Source organism: Balaenoptera musculus, chromosome 7 (assembly GCF_009873245.2).
Source record: "Balaenoptera musculus isolate JJ_BM4_2016_0621 chromosome 7, mBalMus1.pri.v3, whole genome shotgun sequence".
NCBI lineage: Eukaryota > Metazoa > Chordata > Mammalia > Artiodactyla > Balaenopteridae > Balaenoptera > Balaenoptera musculus.
In genome coordinates, this window is record NC_045791.1 from 37,526,604 (window position 1) to 37,551,943 (window position 25,340).

Consider the following 25,340-nt stretch of genomic DNA (forward strand, 5'->3'; position numbering starts at 1 on the left):
CTATGCTGCTCGCAATTATTCAAAGGGGTACAGGTATAAGAGTATTTTTAAAGAAATAGCTATACATTAGGATTTTAAGCAAGATACAATTTTTAAAAGAATGTATTGACACATTCTTTCATTGTGGGAAGTAAAGTACTAATTTACTGCAGAATATTTTAGACAATTCTCACACAGTCCTTAAAAAATGTTTAAATGTTGTTTCAATTTTAGATATTTGAAGAATCATAAAATACCTTTGGACATACTTCCCAAAAAGAAAAATCCAGAACAAACTGTATGCATGTGTGATATAATGAAAAAGCTTACCTTCTCTGAAAAAATATTAAGATTAAAAGGAATTGAGACTGGGCTTGGCTATCATCTTTCATATGTTGGGAGTTATTCCTAAACTCATTTGAGTGCATCAGTTCAGAGACAGAAATCAATCTAACCTCAATAAAGTATACATAAAAGCAAGTAAATCATCTAGTCATAGTAAAGAACCACTTTACAAAGATATATTTAAATGGAAAAATGATTATGAAAATGATTGCTCTGATGCTTTTGGAAAGTATAACTGGATGTTACAATTTTAGGCCCAGATATTGAGATACAATAGACTTGAAATCTAAAATCCAACTTTTCTATGCAAAATTTGCGGTGACATTTGGAAAGGCTTCAACCAGCATTAGGAATAAAAGGAAGTGTATTCGTTTCCTCAAACTGCTGTAACAAACCATCACAAACTGGATGGCTTAAAACAAAAGAAATTTATTGACTCACAATTCTCGAGGCTGGATGTCTGAAATCAAGGTGCCAGAAAGGGCATATTCTTTCTGAAACCTGTAAGGGAGAATCATTCTTTGCTGCTTCTAACTTCTGGTGTTTGCCAGCAATCGCCATGACTTGTAGATGCATCAGTTAATTTTTTTTCAATTGCAAAGTCCAAAGAAAGATAATTTCATATATAGGGCCAGAGAGTATTCTACAGATATCTTTCTTAAATGTGATGTAAATTACATATCTATTAATTGACCCAAAAATGAATCAAAATTAGAAATTGAGGAACAAAGAATGCTTTGTGGACTTCTCTCTAGAACTTTCAATAGTTAAAGTTTCCAAACTATCATTAGAGACCTGAGGAGAATTGATGCTCAGGCCATGATTATACTCATTATGCAAAATTAATGGTGAATATGGATGCTTTGGTATCTCCATTTACATTGCCATCTGTATACAACTAAAATAAAGCAATTTCAAAGTGGAAAATTATCCTTCACATTGATATAATGGGCAAAAGAAATTTCTCTAGAAATTACCCTCTCTCACATCAAGGTTTACTACCAGATTCATTTATTTAATTAAATACGCTTGTACTTGTATTAAAAAAAATACTAACCATGTTTGGGAAGGATACAAATACTTATCTTAGATGGGTGTTTCCTTTATTCTTCTTTTGGTTACTCTTTTTCCATGAAAAATATATACATTGAAAAGTATAAAAAGTATACACATATACATGATACTTCAAAGATAGGAAAATCTTTTCTGAATTCGATACACGAAATCTATAATATATTTTATACTATTTAAATAAATGAACTTTATACACTTCCCAAGTTTTTATATTGTTAAGTAAAATGTATAACCTTTGTGAAAATTTTCCTTTTAAGATATTGGCTTAAGAGGGTACTTGGGTTCCATCACTGACTTGTGCATCTCCCTCTTACCACTACTTGTGATCTTCCTAGAAGCCCTGAGTAGCAGTGCTACAGAGGCAACCATTTCAAGACTAACTTAGTCAGCTTACAGGCTAGGACTCAGAGTTTGTAAGTGATTTGTAGAGCTGACTTCCTCAGATTTCATCAGGTTGCTTTGGGAAATGAAAAGACCTTGAAATGACCTTCCTCATCATACTCCCTCTCGATATTGCAAAGAAAAAATAAATACCCACAGAATACTGAAGCAAGCTTATCATAACTAACAGAAGAAAACAACTTTTATAATTATGTATTTAATAACCCTCACAAAACTTTAATAATCAACATTATAAATAAATTATTCACACTAGGAACAAAATAATAGAGGTTATTATAGCATCAGTTTGAATTAGCTAACAATGAGTCTTCTATCTACCTTGACATTTCTTGGATATTTTGAGAAGAATTATAGTCAAGCCCAGCCAAAACCACATGAGAAAGGTAAACATAGAGCCTGCCTTTAAGGAGATCTCTAAAGACAATTCTACAACCTTCAGAAACCCACTGACAATATTGAATAAAGTTTATGTGATGTACTTATGTTATAGAAAGGAAACTGATGAAAAACATCATTGTCCCTAGACTTAGGGAATTGGTCATATGGTGGTGGCAACAAGGACTGCCCTTTACGGAGCTCCATAAAGTTTACAAACTTTATTTTATTGAACCTGTTGTGTAAGTTTTATAAGGCAAATATAGTTCAGAAAATACAATGCCACCAAATAATAAGAATTTAATAATGTAGTTAACATCCTCTAACACCATACAGAAAAATAAACTCAAAATGGATTAAAGACCTAAATGTGAAACTGGATACTATAAAACTCCTAGAGGAAACATAGGCAGAACACATAAATCGCAGCAATACCTTTTTGGATCCATCTCCTAAAGTAATCAAAATAAACACAAAAATAAACAAATGGGATCTAATTAAACTTAAAAGCTTTTGTACAGCAAAGGAAGTCATAAACAAAAAGACAACCTACAGAATGGGAGAAAATATTTGCATACGATGCGACCTACAAGAGATTTATCTCTAAAGTATACAAACAGCTCATACAGCTCAATATCAAAAAAAGAAACAACCCAAACAAAAAATAGGCACATCTAAACAGACATTTCTCCAAAGAAGACATTACAGATGGCCAAAAGGCACATGAAAAGATGTACAACATCGCCAATTATAAGACAAATGCAAATCAAAACTACAATGAGGTATCACCTCACGCCAGTCAGAATGACCATCACCAAAAACTCTACAAACAATAAATGCTGGAGAGGGTGTGGAGAAAAAGGAACCATCCTACACTGTTGGTGAGAATGTAAATTGGTATAGCCATTATGGAAAACAGTATGAAGTTCCTTAACAAGCTAAAAATAGAACTTCCATATGATCTGCAATCCCACTCCTAGGCATATATCCAGAGAAAACTGTAACTCGAAAAGATACATGCACCCTAATCTTCACTGCAGCACTATTTACAATAGCCAAGATATGGAAGCATCCTAAATGTCCATCGACAGAGGAATGGATAAAGAAGATGTGGTATATAAATACAGTGGAATTTTATTCAGCCATAAAAAAGAATGAAATAATGCCTTTGCAGCAACACTGATGGACCTAGAGATTAACATACCAAGTGAAATAAGTCAAAGAAAGACAAATATCATATGATATTGCTTATATGTGGAATCTAAAAAATGATGCAAATGAACTTACAAAACAGTAACAGACTCATAGACATAGAAAACAAACGTGTAGTTACCAAAGGGGAAAGGGGTAGGGATGTGAAGGTATAAATCAGGAGTTTGCGATTAACATATACACACTACTATGTACGAAACAGATAACCAACACAGACCTACTGTATAGCCCAGGGAATAATACTCAGTATTTTGGAATAACCTATAAGCGGAAAGAATCTGAAAAAGAATACATAAACATCACTTTGCTCTACACCTGAAACTAAACATTGTAAATCAACTATTACTTCAATTTAAAAAAGGAAAAAAAAGTTAGAATTACAAAAATAATAATAATTTAGTTTGTTAAACTGAGTCTTCACAAAAAGCACATGACACTGTACATATTTTGTAGTTGAAGAAAAGGACGCAGAGAGATGAACTAGCTTTCTCAAGATCACACAGCAGAGATCATTTGAAAATACAAGTTTATCTGATATGAAAGCTTCCACAGATAAATCTGCTATACTGCAACTTTTTTTTTTTTAAAGAAGATATTATTTTATTGGCTGACTCTTATATTTTCAGGTATTTTCTTATACTGCTGACAAAGAAATCAGAACCGATGACTTGTGCTTGGATGTGTCTAGACTCAATGGACCTGTAATCATGTTAAAATGCCACCACATGAGAGGAAATCAGTTATGGGAGTATGATGCTGAGGTATAGTGTTTTCTTAATTTATTTCTTATTTAATGCTTAGACTCAGTTATGTATTTCAAATAAATTTAAATCCTAAGCTATTTTTTCTCTGCATTGAAAGAATTGTGTTTTCAAGCATGCATGCTCATAGCTGAAAACATTAGGATGGTATATCATATAAATAGGTTTTTGCCAAACTAGGCCATTAGTGTAAAATATAAATAAGGAAAATAAAGTCATTTTTATGTGCTTAAACTTTGTTATCACCATGTACATGCTCAACATAAATTAGGTAATGGGCAGGCCATGCCTATCTGAGAGGTGTGTGTGTCCTGTATGAAAATGTGCATACAGGACAATATCACTAATATTCTCATATTTTCAAATTTTAAATTTTACATAGTTGTAATCGGTGATATTTATGCTTCTCAACTTAAAGGAAAAAAGAAAATAGCCACAAGAATTAGCATGAATTAGTATTCTTTACATTAGTAAATACTCTTCAGAATTCAATGAATTAATTAGATACATAATCAGCTAAGGAGTATCTTCACAATATAGCACATTTTTCTGATAGAAGAGAGGGATGGAAAACAATGAAATTACTGTTGGGAATTTATAGCCAGGCAGTGTGTAAAAACCAGATCAACCATCAGATGGAGCTAATAAAAAAAGAAATATTTTCCTCTGCATAAGGAAGGTACATTGAAACAGCTGCATTTCTTTCAGTTCTCTTTGCTTAGCAAAATGAATTGGTCATCTTTGCTACATTTTCCACATCATTAAATGGTCGGTGACTTATTCAAAGATAAGTAAACTTTGTTCTTACTAGATAAATAATACAAGAGAGATAAAAGAATTTCACAGATGCAGTGTTCTATGCAAGCTTATAATACTCTGCAAGAGTAACATTTTAAAAACCAACCTTCAGAGTTGTTGGTATTACTGATAGCTTAACAAGATCTTTTTAAACACTTTTTGAATGTCAATTTTATTTGCAAGACGTAGTTTCTTAAGTGGAATATCAAGAAAACACTGAATTCTAATGTGATCTGAAACTAGTTATGTAGGGTTAAAACTGGGCCCTAAAATTTATACAAAATTACCAAGCTCCTTAGACAACAAATATTTTTCTTCTGGGACATTATTAAAGACAAACACCCTGAATCCTTCCTATATTGCACCAGTGTGTTCTATTCAGACTCTTGCCTTGCTAATACGTTGTTCATCTTCTCTGTCTAACCATCAACTTTTCTCTTCAACTGTTATCATCCATCACCATCCTTTATGTTAAGACTGGGGATGGATGCTGTTTCCTCCAATAATATGTGTGGGTCATCCTGGACCCTGAGCTCCCTACCTCTTTAATGAGGAAAAGTACAGATAAATGTACAAATAAAGGAGAAACAATGCAAGTTTCAAAATAAAAACTTTTGTTGTTGTTGCTCTTTAGTTTTCACTAGGAAACAAGGACTTTACTGGGCTTGTGCTAAAAAACAAAGAAATCTAGCATATATTAAAAGGAAAGGGAAATGAGTGTACATATTTTTTATAAGATGAAGCAGAATTTCAGAATACCACATCTAATCTTTAAACTTTTCTATAATTTTTGAGTGACAACGGCTTCTATAGTCATAATTCAAATTCCTTCATATTTGAAATAACTATTTTTGGTAATTCTGTATATTTGTTTATATTTTTATCAGCCAGTAGCAAGATTACTGAATATTAGGGGATTTTGAAAGAAAAGTGAAAAAAAATAGCTAGCTTCAGCTAAGATATAGTTTTTTGTAAATTTACTATTTTGGATAACTAGTAGTTATTCTGTTGCAGTATTTTAGAGCACTGTTATATTTTGTGTCATGTAAACTTTATTTCTAAAACACACACGATAAAGCTTATGTCATAAATGTTGAGAAATGTTTATTTTTAAATAAATAATCCAATCATCTTAATAATTATATAAGTTTAATTTACTCTCCTATGTTTAGGTTTTCAGAATTAAATTGTGATGTTCAACTTGTCTAAATTTAAAATTTTAAATCATAATGTAGATTTTTTTTGCCAAATTAAAAAATGTAGAAATCATAATGTAGAGAAGACACATGAGAATAGCTTATAGAAATAATGCACTGCCTTTCTGGAAATTTCAACTTTGAAAGAAAACACTGATTTTATTTGTGAAGAAGTCAGCGGAAAGACATGATTTTTTTAATGAAATTGAAATACAATATTTATTTTTTATGATTACCTTTTCTTTAAGTTTTAGGTTTATGATCACTTTAAGTCTACAAAATAGTCTCAACAACTGCTATCCAAAGTGTAATTCTAGGACTAGTGCCATCACCTGGGAACTTGTTGGAAATCAGGAATCTGGGAGACCACCCTAGACACACTAAGTCAGAGTCTGTATTTTAGCAAAATCCCCAGGTCATTTACGTACATGTTAAGAGTTTAGGAAGGACAAGTCTAGACAGTGGCCAAACATCTGCTTATCTTTCTTAGTCTTTTTATATGCACTACTGAAAAATATTGCAAAGTTAGGAAAAAGCATAAATACGTTTTGGAAAATGACAAGGCTTCCAGGAGAGAGGGAGGAGGGAAATGGAGCATAAGGGTGAGAGGTGCTGAGATGAGAAAGGGGAGTAACTGCCAAGCAGCTCTAGTTTCATATTACAACCAGTGGAAAGTAGAAATAGCACTTGCTATTTTTTAAATTCTTTATCTACGGCTATCAAGGGCAAATTAATACTTCTTTGAGAAACCTCTGAGGTGGCGCACTTTCAAAGCAGAATAAGGAGTTCACAGAATTACAGAGCTGAAATTTACCTTTCAATTCTCTCCTTTTAGCCTTTATTAGGAGGAAGCTAAAGTACAAAGATTACACCACCCATGGCTGAGGCAGGATTTAGGTCCTAATAAAGTAATCAAAGAAAGCTAGTTATCAATACAATTGTGGATCTCACAGTGTGAACAACTGAAACATTCCATCACCTTATCTCACATAGTCCTTTCAATCTTAAAAAAGCAAGTCATAAATGGGAAAATTGTTCAAATATCCAGAGAAAAATTGAAACAGTATTGGTACAGGAAGGGGGAACCCTTCCAGGGCCCGAGAGTGGGCTCTCATCTAACACTTGGAAATGAATTGTCTGAGGAGACACACATGCTGACAAAGCAAGAGTCTTTACTAAGAAGGGGCACCTGGGTGGAGAGCAGGAGGGTAAGGGAACCCAAGAGGACTGCTCTGCCATGTGGCTCGCAGTCTCGGGTTTTATGGTGATAGGATTAGTTTCTGGGTTGTCTCTGGCCAATCATTCTGACTCAGGGTCCTTCCTGGTGGCAAGTGCATTGCTCAGCCAAGATGGATTCCAGCAAGAAGGATTCTGGGAGGACATGTGGACTAGTGTCCCCTGTCTCCTTTTGACCTTTCCCAAATTCTTCCGGTTGGTGGTAGCTTGTTAGTTCTATGTTCCTTACCAGGACCTCCTATTGTTAAGATAACTCATGCAAGTGGTTACTACTGGGCCTGGCCAGGGTGGGTGGTTTCAGTCAGTGGTTCCCCTAACAACTCCCCCGGTGAGACTTCATACTCAAGATACTTCTTGGGAATTGGGGTAGAGGGTCTCTTTCTTCTGTAACTACTTCCTGCTGAGAATGGGCATAGTCCTGCCTAGTAGAGTAGAAGTCTCTCTCCAACTGATCTAAATCAAGGTATTCTGTGCCCAAAACCAGCATTCACCCTCGTGGTAACAACAGTTTAGCCTGAAACTCTTGGAGCCTATTGGAGATGAAACAGACAGGGGCCAAACAGGAGGTCTAACAGGATGGTCATCACCAGGCCCAGAAAAGGAAGGTAAAATCTGGGGTGAGAGCTGCACGGTGTGTGACTTCCTTCTGATTGGTTGGTGGTGAGGTAACAGGGTGGTGGCTCCAGGAACCTTGTGCTCAGCCTGAAATTACCATCCTCTACCTGGGTGGGGGCCTTAGTTCCTGCAGAAGAACTCAAAGATGTTGTTATGCATACTCCTTAGGAGGAACCAGGACCCTGCCCCAAGGCTGTACCACATTTGACTGCTCCTCCCCTGTTCGTGCATCCCCTCCCTTCCCTGATTAACAACTGTTTGAATCTGCCCTTTGGAGCTCAGGGAAGGTCTAGGAGGCTGAATGAAGTCTATATCCTATAAACAAGAAACAGGGGACACAGAAAGGATTTGTACTCCAGAGCCCCACAGAGTCCTATCAGTTTTAATTCAGGAAACTGGGCGATGACAGCACTGGCCACTTCCTGCTAAAATGGGGCATGGTCCTGCCTCAATTTGGAAAACAGACACTGAATTGGAAATATTTCTGAGTTCCAAGTCCTGGATCTGAGTCTTGTATGACTAAAATCTCAGTCCCTTGATCTGCCATTTTAGTGTAACAGACCAAATTAGAAGTAGTTGGAAGAGTGACAACTGGAATTTTAATAGGCAAAAAAAATCTCATTTCTTTTCAGGAGAATAAGCCTGAAACCCAGTCTGGACCAGGCACTTTGGAGAGACTTGTAGCCACGTAGCCAGTTGTCTAGTTTTATCTAAGTAGGTTTTAACTTTTAAGGTGGTGTTAACACAAAGATAACAGGTGCTACTGGTCACCATACATGTCTCTTTTTTTTTGTTAATGTATGATCTAAAGCAACTCCATTGTCTAAAATGTAATAGTTACAAGAGGAGACCTTTAAAAAGTAAGGTTGCAGTTACCAGCTGCCAGCAGACATTGTTTTGAGAATGGCTGGTAGCATCCAATTCTGACACAGCTCAGAAAACTCAAGTTCTTAGCAATACAAGGACTTGTCTGAAATCACACCCATAGTGTCACCTAGTTACTCCACTGGCTATCTGAACCACAGCTACTCCATTTTGACTTTTAATTGTAATACTATCCTTAATAAAGCAGATGTCACCGTTAATGATGTTAGTATTTCTCTAGCTATGGGAAGACACAAGAATTTGGGCTCATAAAATCTCCTGAAAGTATTTAACTATCTAAAGGCCTGTTCTGCCAGTTTTTGTCAGAGCACAGAGTGCCTCATTCCTGATCTCCACTCTGAATTCCTTTCAGGGGGTGCTGAAGGTCAGTGGCCACAGTGGCCATTGACTTAATCCTTGCAGAAGCAGATGGCAAGTGCCAGTTTCCAGTCAGCAGGACCCCTTCTTGGTCATAAATTTGGTAAATTCGACCATGGTTTGGGGGGGTATTTCATGACCATTTTGTCCCACGGTGCTGGGAATGCTCATTCCCAGGTCCGGCAAAGATTTCACTGATAGGCCACTCAATGTGCTATTACTGGACTAGGTCTTATTAACAGTGCCAAAAATCTCTGTACCACCTGTCTTACTAGCCTCTTACAGTCCAGAAAAATATTCCCTCTTGTTGCTTCGTCCCATATCTAGAGTTGCGCTATTACAATCATTGATCTCATATGGAACTACATATCATCATTTTATCAGAGGCTCAGTCACACATTTGGTAATACAAGAAACAACAATGTTGTAAAACAGGCAATATAAAAAACAATATAGCTAGCAGATTAGTGAGGTCATAAGTAGGAATATAAGTCAAGAACTTCCATTAGGTGAAGCCCAGTATATCGCAGGTCATCTGACTTAGTCTGTTCTGTACCAATCCCTATCTTTAAGGGAAATTATATATTGGCATTGTCCATAAGGCACCCAGTGCAGTTTCCTAGTGTTACTAGACTGATTATCCTTAGTATGATTTATTTGTTCCCAACAGAGAGGAGCTTTTTACCTTAAATTACCATAGCCTGGTGTTATCTACGTAAGTCCGTCCCATAATTGTGGGAGATTTTATTCCTTGGCTGAAACTTTGCTTGTTGTCTGACTGAGCTTGAGTAATAGAAGAAAACTTGTATTTATGGCCAGGGTCAGAGCAGGCATTATTAATTGACCAGGTGAGGGGATTCCATCTAGTAATATCAATAGTAACCTGAACATGACTATAATTTTTTTTTGAAAGTAAATTTCCTCACAGCTAACTAATTAGAGCCCTGGAGTGGAGAAATCCACCAAGGTAACCCAGAAGTACTAGACACAGGTAACTGGCCACAAGCCCAACAACTGGATTGATTTTTAAAACTAGCATAGGATCATGCCTATGATAGAAAGGCATTTGATTCATACGCAAAGATCCAAGAATCAAGAAAACATTATAAATGATCATACGAGTCAGGTCCAGGATCTTGGGCTAGCTATTTCTGATAACGTCTTTTTCTCATCCTAGGAGGAATGTAGTTCCTCCTCTGTTTGAGCATTGTTTTAAGGTGAGTTTGAGGTCAGCAGGCCTCTCTATAGACCAGTCCGGTACAGGGGCCCTTTGTAAGTGGAAATTAATCCAAGAGTCAATTCCCTTCAGTTTCACTGTGCATGAGCTAGTTAAGAGTACCTGATAAGGGCCCTTCCGTCCAGGTTGGAGATAGTCCTTTCAATTATGCCTTTTCCAGCATGCATAATCCCCTGGTTGCTAGTTGTGGGGCATCTGATCTTCATCCAAACATAGATTACTGAGATAAGCTTCAGAAACAAACTTAGAGTGTCCTTCAATTAAACTTTACATTAATATAACATAACAGCAAGGAACTACCTGGGAGGTGAGTCTTAGTAAATACAGACCGCCATTAACAAAACTGGAATTTAATATTCACTGAATCATAATCTTTTTCTCTCTAAAGTTACCCTCATTTTTACCAAATATAACCAAATTAAGACTAGTCTGTTTGCAAAATAAGTCTGGTCTCAATAAACTTGGCCTGATGAGTTATATAACTGTAATTGATCATATGGGCTTTTTGCTTGCTGAAACTTTTATAAGGAGTCTCAGACTGAACTTTTAAAAGTCCTCTCAGGACTAGGAAAGTCACGCCAAGGGCTTATCACAGATTTTGCCTAACAGATCTAGGTGAATGCCTTCCTTTTCAAGGTCCCCAAAATACCTTGAGATTTCTGTACCTGTTATTGAGGTAGCCTTCCTAATTTATCTGATAAAGCTGCTGGAAACCTAAGGGTTTTCACTCTTGAAGGAGCAGATAGAAAAGATAAATGTTTCAATTCTGCTTACAAAGGTATAATTTACCAAATTACTGTAAGTCATAATTAGTGTAAGGGGGAAGGTTTTCCTTACACCTGGAAAACACAGATTTAAACCAGTAATTTTTCAGATAGAAACCATAAAAATTACAACCATATCAACCAGTTCACTCAGTCCTGTGTAAGTAATCCTTTTTGTTAACAGCTTTACGAAGCCATCAGGCTTCCCATTAGAATTCTTCAATTTCTTACCCAGTTCAGCATTATGGTCTGAAAGTCAGAAACTTGTATTTATCCAAAAGTCCTTTCTATAAATCTTCTTGAAGAGGAAGCATTTTTGCAAAGGCATCAGAATGAAACCATATCTGTCTATAATGACAAAAGACTTCAGGAGGTACGTTTAAATCTGTTTACAATGCAACTGACAAAGTAACTTGGTTACTGCTGTGACATACACTTTCAGATAATAACTAGAATTATGACTGATAACATTTTACCAGGACATATCAGATTTTTAGGAATTCCATATAATCTCTATATCTATATTAGTAACATGTACCACACAATATAACCTAAGAAGATTAAGTTCCCATGTAATTTAACGTACCAAATGAACCTAATTAATTTACATCTCTCTTTGGGATGTTTCAGGGGCCCTTTGAAGCATCCCAAAGTTAGCTAGAGGTCAAAAGGACTTCATTAGAATTTGATTTAGGAACTTTTGTCAAAAAAATATCAAAAGGGTTTAAAACAGTCAGATAATATCATAGGTCACTGTGAAACAATAGTTATTCACTTAGCCAAAGTAACAATAAAAGATTTCAAAAGCAAATACAGATCACTCAAAAGGTAAAGAAACTTAAAATCTGTTATCAAAGGCAGTTCAGCATTTTAGGAAAACCTGTCCTCTTAACAGAGAGAAAAGCCAAATTCAAGTTTTGCACCAGCTTACTTTTAAAATTCATTTACTCAATCAAATTTATTTCAAACTCAGTCAGCCCTGACCATGCACAAAACTCTTTTCTTGGGGTCCACTTTCCACAAAACTTTTTATCACTTTCTGTATCCATCACTTTATTTTTCCATTCAGAAACAGCCAGCTGTAAGTCAGACCTACTTCCTTTTGCCTTAATAAAATGCAATTCCATGCCTCATACCTTTTTTTACTGAAAACACACATCCTACTTTCTTTAAGCAACCATGGACTGTCCTTTATATCAGCACTCTGCAGATTGGTAAACATAAACCCAAATAATTTCTTGAAAAATGTGCTTTCTTATAGAAAATATCTCAGTGTGGCACCAAACATATTTATTAACGGTCCTAAATACCTTTTGTTTCTCTGCAAAAGGAAGCCAATGTTCAGTAATTAATGTTTCAGTATCTTATTTGGGAATGACCTAGCTATTCAATAACCTTCCATCACTTAATTTAGCACAACTCTAGAATTTCAAGTTACCAGAATCTGGAGAGACTATTTTAGACAGACATTCCTAAAGCATAATTATTCTTAATAGAGTTTATCTAAAAGCTCTTATCTCATTTACATTTTCTTTCCTTAAAAGTTTCTTTACATTGAGTTTTGTTTTGTTTTTTGCTGACAAATTTGTAACAGATATAACAAGATTTTATTTAGCTTATATTAAACCTAGGTGCAGTAAAAGTATTACACTTAATGTTGATAACTCTGAAGACATGTCTATATCAATTAGATTGACAAACTTATACATTAATACCAGATATTAATTTAATACTGAATATTTCCCAGTTCACGTGAACCCGAAATTCATTTACTTTTAAGTCAGTTGAACAGAGCTCATTTACAAATTAACCTCAGCAATATTATCCAAAGACAAAGACACATACTGAGACATACAAATATCCAGACAGACACAATGAAAGATTTAGCTTCATTTTCTAAACTTAGTCATAAATCAGGTATCACAATATAAAATTCACTAGTTTATAAATAACAGTTGGAATAAGTAAAATTTTTAAAGGCTTCTTCCCATTTTCCTCTCAGTTGCAGCAGTTAGAGATGGTCTAGATAAGGGTTCCTGAGAGCCCTGGTCTCAAGGCACAGAGAGAGAAAAATCATGTTCTCCTAGTAGGACTTGTTCCCTTAGGGTCAAAATTCTGAAAAGACGTTTGATCAAGCTTGCTTTTACTAACTGTATATGCAAAAAGAACCAGTTTTCAAGAGTTTTACCTAAACCAACTTTCTCTGGAGTCTAAACAATATGGGCCACACATATTCCCATTTCACAAGGCAGAAGGGCCATCACAAATCACAACACAGAACACAAAGTATAAAACACACACAGGCCCGGCCATCCTAATCAGACACTCCCTTAAGTACAAGATTGCAGTCTCTCAGAAAACCTCCTATAGAGACACAGAACTTCAGATCCGAGTACTAACAGAGTAAATGGAAATATCTCAGGTCTTCAAAAATTTCAAAGTAAGGAAAGGAGGCCAGGTTGAAGGAAGAGGGGAAGGAAAGGGGACAAAAGGGGTGGCCTTATGGATGTCTCCTGCCACCAGCAGACACCCAGGTGTCATGTGACCCTTCCCTGGGCTTCTAGGAAGGGAGGACGGGAACTCAACCCTACCAGAAACAAGAGACCAGACCAGAACCAGAATCCGAGTTCTCTGCCCACCAGAGGTGATCAGGCTCCGACCCTCAGTTCAGGCTGAAGCCCTTCAAGCAGACTCCTGCGTACAGGACCAGGACAGAAGAAAAAAGGGTAGGACAGGAGAGGTTGAAAAGAGGAAAGAGAGGGAAGGGGAAAGAGGTCAATACAATCTCTTGTTCCTTACCCTGTTGGGGCACTCTGGCCAGTCGTCCAAGTCAGGAGGAGACCAGGTAAAAAAGGGTCCCGGTTGCGGCCACTGGGTCTGGTCCGTTGGCAGGTGAGCTGGTCCCCACGTACCCTGTGTGGTCAGGATGTCAGTCATAGCAAAGAAGATGTCCCACCAAAGTCGCCATTTGTTGCAGGAAGGGAGACCCCTTCCAGGGCCCGAGAGTGGGCTCTCGTCTAACACTTGGAAATGAATTGTCCGAGGAGACACATGTGCTGACAAAGCAAGAGACTTTATTGAGAAGGGGCACCTGGGTGGAGAGCAGGAGGGTAAGGGGACCCAGGAGGACTGCTCTGCCATGTGGCTCACAGTCTCGGATTTTACAGTGATGGGATTAGTTTCTGGTTGTCTCTGGCCAATCATTCTGACTCAGGGTTCTTCCTGGTGGCACGCGCATCACTCAGCCAAGATGGATTCCAGCGGGAAGGATTCTGGGAGGACATATGGACTGGCATCTCCTGTCTCCATTTGACCTTTCCTGAATTCTTCCAGTTGGTGGTGGCTTGTTAGTTCCATGTTCCTTACCAGGACCTCCTGTTGTTAAGATTAACTCATGCAAGTAGTTACTATCGGGCCTGGCCAGGGTACAGTTTCAGTCAGTGGCTCCCCTAATGGTATCATAAAGCCTCAAAACATGGAGTCTTTCCAGCTGCTTTGGTTTGTTTACTTCTTAAGTGAGTGGGGGGAGGAAAGAGAAGGAAATAAAGTTTACTGAATGTCTTTAATTCTATCTGTTTTCTCGTGCAATTCTTACAACAGTTCTGTACGATATTATTATTTGTATTTTTCACATCAATCAAGTAGAGATTAGTGTGTTTAAATTCCTTGTGTAGATCTGCACAGCCCAGGTTTCTGGCACTAACTCCAGCAATCTTTCCACTACACTACCTTGCTTCCTGAGGTCACTGAAAAACTAAATATAATTGGATGCTTTCAAATGATGACTGATGATCTTTATACAGGTGGGACCTGGGACCCTCTGCTGCAGTGCTTGCACCTGGACAAATGTCTCCTCAAGCTACAAGTTACAAAGAAACTAAAAGGGACTAAAAATAACTGTGTGCATGCGCAGCTGGGGCAAATTATGGACAAAAAAATACAAAAAGACCAAAAAACCCAACTGCCACTTCTAAAGAGCCGGGAGCAAAGACAGGGTACTGCCCATGCCCCCTGCACACACCAGCTCGCGCCCCTCCCCCTTGGAAAGGCCACAGGAGTGAAAAGGTTCCCTTGCTCGCTCCCCCAAGGTGGGGGGGTGGGGGGTGCGAGCTTGTTCCTTATATGGGGTGAGGGTAGGGGTGTGTTCAGGGGTCGGGCCAGAGGGGTGGCTTAGGTGTTTTTCCCACCCCTTTGGTGGTGTTGTGCACAGGGGGCATAATACCCTGCTTTTGCTCCCGGCTCTTCACAAGTGGCAGTTGGGGGTATTTTTTGGTCTTTTTGTATCTTTTTGTCCATAATTTGCCCCACCTGTGCATGCACAGTTATTTTTAGTCCTATATAGTTTCTTTGTAATTTGTAGCTCAGATGTTTGTCCAGGTGCAAGCATTGCAGCACTGCAGCAAAGGGTCCCAGGTCCCAGCCTGTCTCAATTTGATAAGTTAAATGTACAGTATTACAAATGAAAGAAATGGTTAAATATTATCAATTATTTGTGGTACCAAATTGTATTCACACAGAATTTCTCCTTTCCTTAATAACTGGAAAGATGTACTGCAATAAATTTTGTCTATTTAGATAAACAGGCAGTCATAAAACTACTCTGTCAGTATGGTCTGATTGCTTACGAATTTTAGCCACATGTATTCATAATATAATTAATTAATATCTAATTGTTTCACCTTTCATTTGAATGAAACTAAGAACTTGTTGGTAATAAATACATGTCTTTGGCCAATTCTGATTTGAAATATGGAGTTTCCCACTTTCCTAACTAAATATTTCTTAAACAACACAACCATGCATTTAATTCACTATCACTTTATACCTGGCCAAATATGTTCATTTTGGGGGCAACCTGAGCATCATTAGCAAAACTGGAAAATCCCCACCTGGTCTAGAATCTCTTGAAAAAATTACTTGAACACTTTGGTGCTTTGAAAGCCCATTGCCACAAAGTTAAAACAAAAGAAAAAAACCCTATATCTCATCTCACTGAAATATTTTAAAGATTACTGTTATAAAGGTCCATCATCCATCCATTCTCTTTTATTCAAGTTGTCTTATATTATTCTATTTCATTGCAATTGGGTTCCAATCCATTTGAAATCTGTATTTTCCTGCAATAAGTGCACATAATCACATTTCTTTTTGAACATTCAGGCGGCTACATACAGTGTGAGAATCTAATTTTAGAACAGAACACTTACGCTCAACAAACACTATGCAACAAAGAAAAAAAAAGGAAGCAAAATATGGTGCTAAAAATAAGTCTTGTTTTTCATGTGACTGAGCAAGTTGACTGAGAAAATGCTTGTTATGAATTTGATATCCATCTGTGTCAAATGTTTCTCAGAGACACAACATCAGGAATTTTTTTTCAGTAGGTAAAATATATGGGATTTATATTTACTGAAATCACAGAAGCTTATATTTAGATTTTACTTAATACCTCCTCTTTCATTTACCTTTATCAGAAAGCAGGTAAATGGGAATATAATTTCAAGGTAAGTTGTCTATAATTGCCAACCCAGCCATTTCCCTGAGTAGGATTCCTAATAAAAACAGTGGCTTGATTTACCTTTTGAAGGCTGTGTATATCAGACAAGTATTATATTTCCATAGTCCCACTGACCCAGAGCTGTGATTTCTTATGTAGAAACAATTAGCAAATAGGAATTTCAGTAGTTTAGCATTGTGCTTTTAGTTCTTCTTTGTTAAATACCTTCACTTGCACACTTATTTTTTTTAATATTCATATTCTATTCTAACAAGTGCACAGATCACCTTGTCAGGAAATCATATTTAAAATTTTAAATAAGAACTTTATTATATTAATATTTAAATAATTGTTATTCTGTACTTGATCAATAGGGGAAATCCTATTGTTTTTGCTATTAAATACCTATAACAGTCCAAATTCAGTCTTTATCATTATATATAATAAAATTAACCAAGTTTCATTTTAAACTTTTCGTATGGCATCTTTTAAACTGACACCTGTATGATTGGTTCTTCAATCAACCATACAGTCACTTCTATCTGTTCATTAAAATATCAATTTTTTTACTTAGTGCTTTTTCACCCAAAGGTATGACCTCATTTTATAATTTTATGGTTCTTATTTTGTCACCAAAATTGTTTCCCTAGCCTGATTCCAGTTGGCTTTCAGTAGTAATTGTATCTTTAAAAGGGTAGATTTAGAGATACTCCATGACACATCTTGTTTCAGATAGCAAAAATATGTTTAAAGGCAGGAAGTATTAATTTTTTCTTATGCATCTTAAAATAGTATGATTGAAATTTTGTAAATCCCAGGAAATACTAATGCTTTATATTTCAACAGAGAACAATTAAGTAATGCTATGTTATAAAGAGAAACCAATACCAGCCTAGGGTTCATATTATCCTGTTTTCTAGTCAATATTTTAAATAATGCTATAGGAAATGATATTTGGCAGTATGCTGCATGTCAGCCTGTATGTCACATTGCCTTCAAAACTGAGTTAATATGACAGTTTCCTACAGTTGTGAGAGGCATTTGTAACAAATATGACAAGCGCTGGTATGCTTAAAAAAGAGCATTTAAAAGAAAAAATATAAATATACAATATATTTATTTATTTTTATATATATATATATATATATATATATATATATATATATATAAAAATATCCAATATTAAAAAATCCAATATCCAAGGTCTTGAATACAGCATAGGAGAAATATAAATTAACCAATGAAAATGAAAAAAAAAAGGTATTTAAATAACTATAAAAAGCCATTAAATAACTGTAAAAAAAGTCATTTCGTATGTATTCTTTTATCCATATCTTTATTTATCCTGTCCATATGTCAAGAAATGTTTATAGTGGCAACACACAATACTGATGCAGATGCAGTGAAACTGACACAAATACAGTATTCTGGAATAGAGTAAGCACAAGAAAACTGCTGTTGCTATTATTGCAAAATAATTATTACAGATTTTTTTAAAATTTACTAATATGTATTAAAATGTTCATACCTTTTGATCTTGTGATTTCACGTCTAAGAATCATCTCTAAAGAAATGATTATAGATGTGGAGAGAGATGTTCAGAGATGTTTATCACAGCATTATTTATAGTAGCTCCAAATTGGCTATCCCCCAACCCCAATGGAAAAGTTAAATGATCTCCTTTGTAGAAATTTTTTATTTTTTAGGTTTTTAGAATATTTAATTATAAGAATGATGCCCACAATATAGAGTGAAGTCTATTTAACTAGATGAGCTCAATTACATAAATTTGCATAAGGGATTAAAAATACTAGAAAACCAATAAAATATTAACAATTGGTATCTCTTCTAGACAGAATACTCAGGTAAAAAAAAAACTATACTTTTTTTTTCTCAAACAAATGAAAGCACTAAATGTTTTTGTGGGTTTTTAAAAATGAAAAATAATTTTTTATCTCAAAGGAGTTGTTTCAGATTTCTAATTTCTTCTGGTTTATGGTTTTTCAAAAGTACCTAGAGTGAAATTTCTTTGAATTTTTTTTCATTGTCATTCATGTGATGAACATTTTGGGGGAAAATATTACAAATATATATTTTTTTCAACAAATATATTTTTTATGGAAAAGTTTATACTGTATTCATGTTCTGGAGGTACATTTCCTGAGTATAAGTAAAATCAAGTTTTTATTTTTGTTTTAAACCAAGGAAAACTTTATAATTCACTTTTCTTTTTAATAACACATGAAATTCATAATCACTAACACTGCGGTCTTTGATGTTAACATGACATTTACCAAAAAAATGTTCATCGCAAAAAGAAATCACTAAGGGTAGAGGATTATCAAACCCAGAAATTTAAAACAGTATAGATAGGAAAGGCAAGCTTGATTTCATAAAAAGCCCAAAAAACTAGTCTCCTTAACAAATCAACTATATGGTGAACAGTATCATTTCACAAATAAAATTTATTATATATGATAATGTTACCTTTCCTATCTTTGTAAATCATTTATCTACCATTTGACTGTAGAAAGTAAGTCCTTGAAATGGAAAAATCCAATGATTTGTATCCAGTAAGCTGCCCAAGAGATGTAGTTTAATTTTATCAGAATTTATTTTCTGCATTGGTCTTCCACTAAATATTTCAATCAACAAACTTATAGAGTACCTCATGTTAGCAGGCACTGGACTTCATGATGTAGATAGTCATGGTCCCTGGCATTCCTGGAGCTCATGTTCCTGTGGAGGAAATAGACGGAAAACAAGAAACAGACAAATAAATTAATTAGGAGAATTATGTCAAATTAAGAGCCCAAATGGAGTTAATCATTTTCTTTTTCCTCCCTTCATTAACTTTCTAATTGACATTTAGATGAATGTAGCAATGCATATGTGGAACACTTTTAATGCCACCAGGTTAGCCCTGTGAAAACACAGTGGAAATAACTTGAGTACCATACTGTACAAAGTAAAGCAAAGCCTTAAAGCTAAGTTATCCCCTAGATTCTTCCCTGGCATCCACTCAAGTTTAGGGCAAAGGAATGAGGGAGCCAAACACCACAATCGAAAACTCACTGCACTAATCAACGGTTTTGAATATGCACTCACAAAATAACTCATTTAATGCTAAGAACATTTTATTGCTGGAATGAACACTAAGAATATAACCTTTTCTATCCAAAATAAACTTTTGCCCCAAATGTTTCATCATTTGATCTCAGGCTCTTCTCCATATTCTCAGTCTTATCTTCAGTTACTCCTACTGAATACAGTTGACATGAAAGTCAGCTAAAGGGATGTGGCTCACAGCTCCATGGATGCAATTATTGTGACGTGTGCTTTCAGTGCTTATCCAGTAGAAATTGTATGTTGCTGAGAATGATTGATTTATTACTGCCTTTGTACTAGATTTTGTCATTACTCATTATTTTCTTTGTCAAACAGACCCACACTCTTCTTCACATACTCACCCAGTCCTGTCTCTCAGTAAGCAAAGTAGCTGATGGCTCCCAACAGCCCACTGTGGAAATATGTAATGATAACCCTTTGCAAAAATGGCATCTAAGAAACTATACAAGAATGGAAATTTTTAGAAACATTTTTAAGAATTCTACTGATTACTTTCTCAAATAATTTCGGAGGTTTGTGTTGCAGACTTTATTAAATTTATTTTAGTGTTTTTCTTATGTTTTGTTATTGAAATCTAAACTTATTTCTTTAAAATGTGGTTTAAAAAAATCTTTATGTGCTATTTCTCCATGGAGTAATTTTTCTGTCTTTTACTTCTTAGCTGCTCATTAATTTGGAGGCTGCATATATTAAGTGGTGTTTGTCTATTATTAATTAATAGGTATTTTCCTATTATTAATAGGTATTAATAGGTATAATAGGCATATATTAAGTGGTGTTTGTCTATTATTAATTAATAGGTTTGTCTATTATTTATTAATAGGTATTTGTGTATTATTTATTAATAGGTATTTTCTTTATTTCAAATATACACATGCATAAGTATAACTGATGGAATACATTATGACATATTAGCTCTTTCTAACTATAGCCATGTCTATATGACAATAGGTTTTGTAATAGAGCTGAAAAAACCAATAAAAAAAACTAACATAGCCCAAAAATTGTTTTTGGAACACTGAAATTATTAAATTTTGTTAATTTTTATTTAGATACTTTGTGTGCAGATACAACATATCCTTTCTAAAATTTACTATTTTAACCTGAAACTTAAAGCAAATGCATTATTGAAGACTAAGATGTAATTTTCAATAACTTTATGAAGTAAATTATTTCTGAGCATTTCTTTGTGGTTGGTTAAATGATATAATTATAATAATAAAAGCTTTTAAAAATTGTACTTTTCTGACTTGTATGATTTGTGAGTATCTTCTCAGTAGGCAGTAAAATGAATTATTATTCAATTCAAGTCCAATACGTACCTGTCCTAGTTCTTGATCTTAAGGGGATTATTGTCCTGTAAATAAAAGCTATTATATAGTCCAATACCTCGCTATGAGAACACATGGGAAGTTAGGGAGTTATTCTGGTTCAGATGAATCAGTTAAAGGTTGAATTGAGCTTGGGATACTTGTGACAAGGCTGGGAATGGAAGTATGGAGAGGAGGGGGAAGAGGGATGTTGTTTAGATTAGACTTACATTTGAGACAAGGGCATTCCAAACATACATTGGAAAGCTGGAAAAGTCCGGACCTTTTGCACAAGGCAATTTGCATATATTATCTTAGTTTGTTTTCAAAGAAACCATACCTGGTAGGTGCAATGCCCACCAAGTGGTCATCTCAGATTTAACTATTTAGTCTCACAAAATTACAAGTCTTTTGCACTTAAAGAGGCCCACTATTTGCCTTCCTATCTGGCATTATAATGCAGTTTATCAGATGCAGATGAAGTTAATCAATCAGAGGTCATTTTTACTGTAAGTCATTGTTGCCTATAAACATAGTTAACAATTTTACCCTTAGGTTGCAAGGGATCACAGATAGCTGACTAAAGGTCAAATTTTTTAAGCAGTAGGGGAAAGAGCATTTTTCCATATTAATAAGTATAATTAAGCATCTGACAAAGTATGTCCTCAGAATGATTTGGTGGCTTGCCCAAATTTTCATGGCTAGTAACTTGGGAAGCAGAAATTCACACTTATTCACACTTATGGCTATCTAACCCTAAAATGTCTGATCTTTCTACTCCACTACACTGAAAAGGAGAGTATTTTCCTTGGTTGGTTATCTTAACAGCAGCGGCTTTTGACTACTAATGAATTCCTTCCAAGAAAATATTTATGCATTTTTTAGAAAGAACAATACTTACTAATATTTTAAAAATTATAATCATATATGTAATTGACAACACACATTCAATCTAATCCTTAAAGTCATATACGTGTTTTTTAAAAGGATCTAATAGAAGCAAACAAGGGTAAGTGGCTTTTTTGGAAAAGGACATATATACACAAAGGACTCAGGTACGTAACAAAAATGAACATTTTGATTTTTAACTAGAACTTTCTAGAAAAAAATGCTTGTTTTCTTTTGTATCTTTTTCCAAGTTGGCTTTTGGTTCATAAATGAACAAAATAATTTCTGGCATCATAAGCATAAATCAACTATCTTCTTGCCTATCTTTGGCCATTTCTTCTTTTGTCCATTTTTCAGTATAAATGGCTTGATTCCATGTACTGAAAAGAGCAACAACAAAGGCCTAAATCTTCAAATCTTCACATCTAATAGCCTTGCTCTTTTAATTTCCTGTTTGTTGTCTATTAAGCATCCTTTACCACAAGCCTATTTTCCATTCTATCTTTTCTCAGGACAGCGCAGTTCGGGGTGTTTGTAGTCCTAATCCAAAACAAATTATAAGCGTCTAGGCAGTGTTTCACCACCATTTTTTTGCATGCCCCCTGCATTTTTTATCTTCTGACTTTCAATATAATATCAAGAGCCCACCCCCCCCCAAAAAGTATTTGTCTACCTTTAATTTTGGTAATTTGCAACAAAAGTATAATATATGGATACTTTTTTCAAGATATATCTCCAAATCACCTCCCATATTCAAACACGTCTCTTCTGGCTGGGGAGTTTTTCATGTAGTATGGTTCTAGGCATTGCCCATGAAACTGAGCAGAACTGTATATGATAATGTATACAATTAGTGCATAAGTTAGTATGTAAAACCATGTGGACTTAAAATGTATATCTGAAAAGTCCAAAAATATGACTTCAAAATGTAAATGTGAACTCAGAAGAGAAGACTGGTTAACCTGGTGCAATTATTGGAATTACATTTCAGCATTTGGGTACTGAGAGGATGATTATTAATATTGTTGTTATGAAAATATATATAGGTATAATATTTTAAAATATATGTCCATCACATCTCTGTTTTTATTTGATGCTGGTATTTTTTAAGATCCTTAAAAATGCAAACTAAATATGGTGAGCACACCATCAAGTAAGATAGATCTTTGTTGCTATGGTAATTACTCTTCTACAATGAATGTCTCACACAGATACTATGGGTTGCATAGTATTTTGAAAAGGGAACATCTCCAGCAGTTTTGTTCATCTGGGTCACACCTGTGACATCTCTTTTCATATTTACCAAATGGTTACTAAGTAACACATGCCTAAGAAAACTAAGATTCTGTAAAAGCTTGTTAATATTTGCACTCCTCAACTGAACTCTAAGCTCACAAATGGGCTTTTTGCAAAGGAGCCTGAATTCTTGGCAATGCATGATAAATGTCGGCCAATTTCTTCAACCATCTGCAGATAAAGGTGCATTAGACAATGATAAAACCATAACAGTGAAAGTTGTATAATAATTAATTCAGAGCCACCTGTACACACAGTTCCTTTTACAAACATATCGCAATGTTTATACCAAAAAAAAAAAAAAAAGGATTTTTTTAAGAGCAGATTTAATCCAATGTGCTAGTGAAGTTTAAGATAAAATATGTTGCACTGATTATTGGTTATCTTTTACAGAGACTCACCTTGAGACATGTTAACAGTAATCAATGTCTAGATGAACCTTCTGAAGAAGATAAAATGGTGCCTACCATGCAGGACTGTAGTGGAAGCAGATCTCAACAATGGCTGCTAAGGAACATGACTCTGGGGGCATGAAGACCATTTCCCCTAAGCCATGAAAGTGTCTACACTTATGCTTTTCCATTATTTCAATTAGGAAAAAATATTAACTTTGTTGAATTGAAAGTTTTAAAATCCTTTTAGTATTCTAAAACACAGTTGTTTATAATTCATTTTTAGGAATGTTTGCTTATTTCCCTACTAAAATTTGTATCTGATTAAAAAGCACACAGACAGAATAAATAACAGCAAACTGTTATTAAACATCAGAACAACTTGAAAAACAAATTGTGTTTGCTTTTAAAAAAAAAATTATTGCCATCATGTCACAGGATTAGTTTGGGGGGGGGGTATTTTTATTTTTTTCTTATAATGTGGAAAAAGGGACAATGTAAATGCCTTATAAAATAACTTCATTATGAAATGTTATAAATTGTTTTATAAACTCTGTTTCTACTGGACCTTCATGGAAACATGTTGAATTTCTATGTCAACAGCAAGGCCATACACTGAATTACTTCTGAGCAATGAATTTGTTGCTCAAAAATCAGTTCCAAATTTTGTACCAGGAAAAAACTTAAATTGGATATTGACATCTCATAGAGTTCTTATAAAAACATCACATTTAAACAAAAAAGTGGAGGAGAATTTGAAAATTCAATTTAAAGTACATGAAATCAGAAGAAACTAGCTAGTCATTGAGGGGAGCAAAATGAAGCTAAAAAACAACAATTGAAACATTTTAAAAAGATATTGTTTGGGTTGCAATCACTTCTAACACAGGCTGAGTGTAACAATCAGCTTGGTCCCAGAATTGATGTGGGAAACTCAATTTTTAACCACTTTGTCTCATAAACTATACAGTTGTTTCTCTCTTCACTCTAGAGACTGGGACTTGTCACTTAGGCTACACAGAATTGTAGGTGAAGGGTAGAGTATTAGCCCTAATTTTTAATTCTTTGGCATTTAGGATTTTAGTTAAGTCACTGTGACTACTTTATTTTTATATTTAAATAAAATAATGCATTACTATCAGAATTTCATTGCTATGCCAGAATATCGAAAGTTTTCATCACTGGGGGAATGAACTCAATATATATCCATTAAACTTTTATTTTAACTGAAATGCTAGATATCATTTGCCATAAATTGACTCAAGGAACACAGTCATAATTAGGCTACCTTCACATGTTCTTTTTCCATCTTAAAGCACTCTGTGTTCAAAATACATAAGTAGAAAACATGAAAAAAAAGAAAAATCTGTGACACCATTTGACACCATTTAAAATGCCCATAAACTTGCTCTACATACGTATTTTATTCATTGTAAATGCACTCAGCAGCTAAGAGAAATTTTAGGCAGGGGGTGGTGGGGGAATGGAAGACGTGACCTCTAGAGTAGAGGATGTCATATCGTTGGCTCTCATCCTTTCTTTAAAAGCTCTAATAGGAAATATTAATCAGTTTGATCAGGTAGGCTACAGGC

At 35.0% G+C, this 25,340-nt stretch overlaps 1 protein-coding gene across 4 annotated transcripts in view; it reads left to right on the forward strand.

The window, feature by feature from the left end:
* The window catches only part of GALNT13 (polypeptide N-acetylgalactosaminyltransferase 13), a 544,226-nt gene extending 520,103 nt beyond the window's left edge, over nt 1-24,123 (forward strand). For 3 of the 4 annotated variants that reach the window (XM_036856918.1, XM_036856917.1, XM_036856920.1), the window contains 2 exons: nt 4,014-4,148; nt 20,178-20,368. In XM_036856918.1, coding sequence (XP_036712813.1) covers nt 4,014-4,148; nt 20,178-20,366 — 324 coding nt within the window. In that variant the 3' untranslated portion in view covers nt 20,367-20,368. Of the gene's footprint in view, nt 1-4,013; nt 4,149-20,177; nt 20,369-23,749 lie in introns of those variants that run through there. The other variant, XM_036856919.1, reaches the window with a different exon arrangement.
* The last annotated feature ends 1,217 nt before the right edge of the window (nt 24,124-25,340 follow it).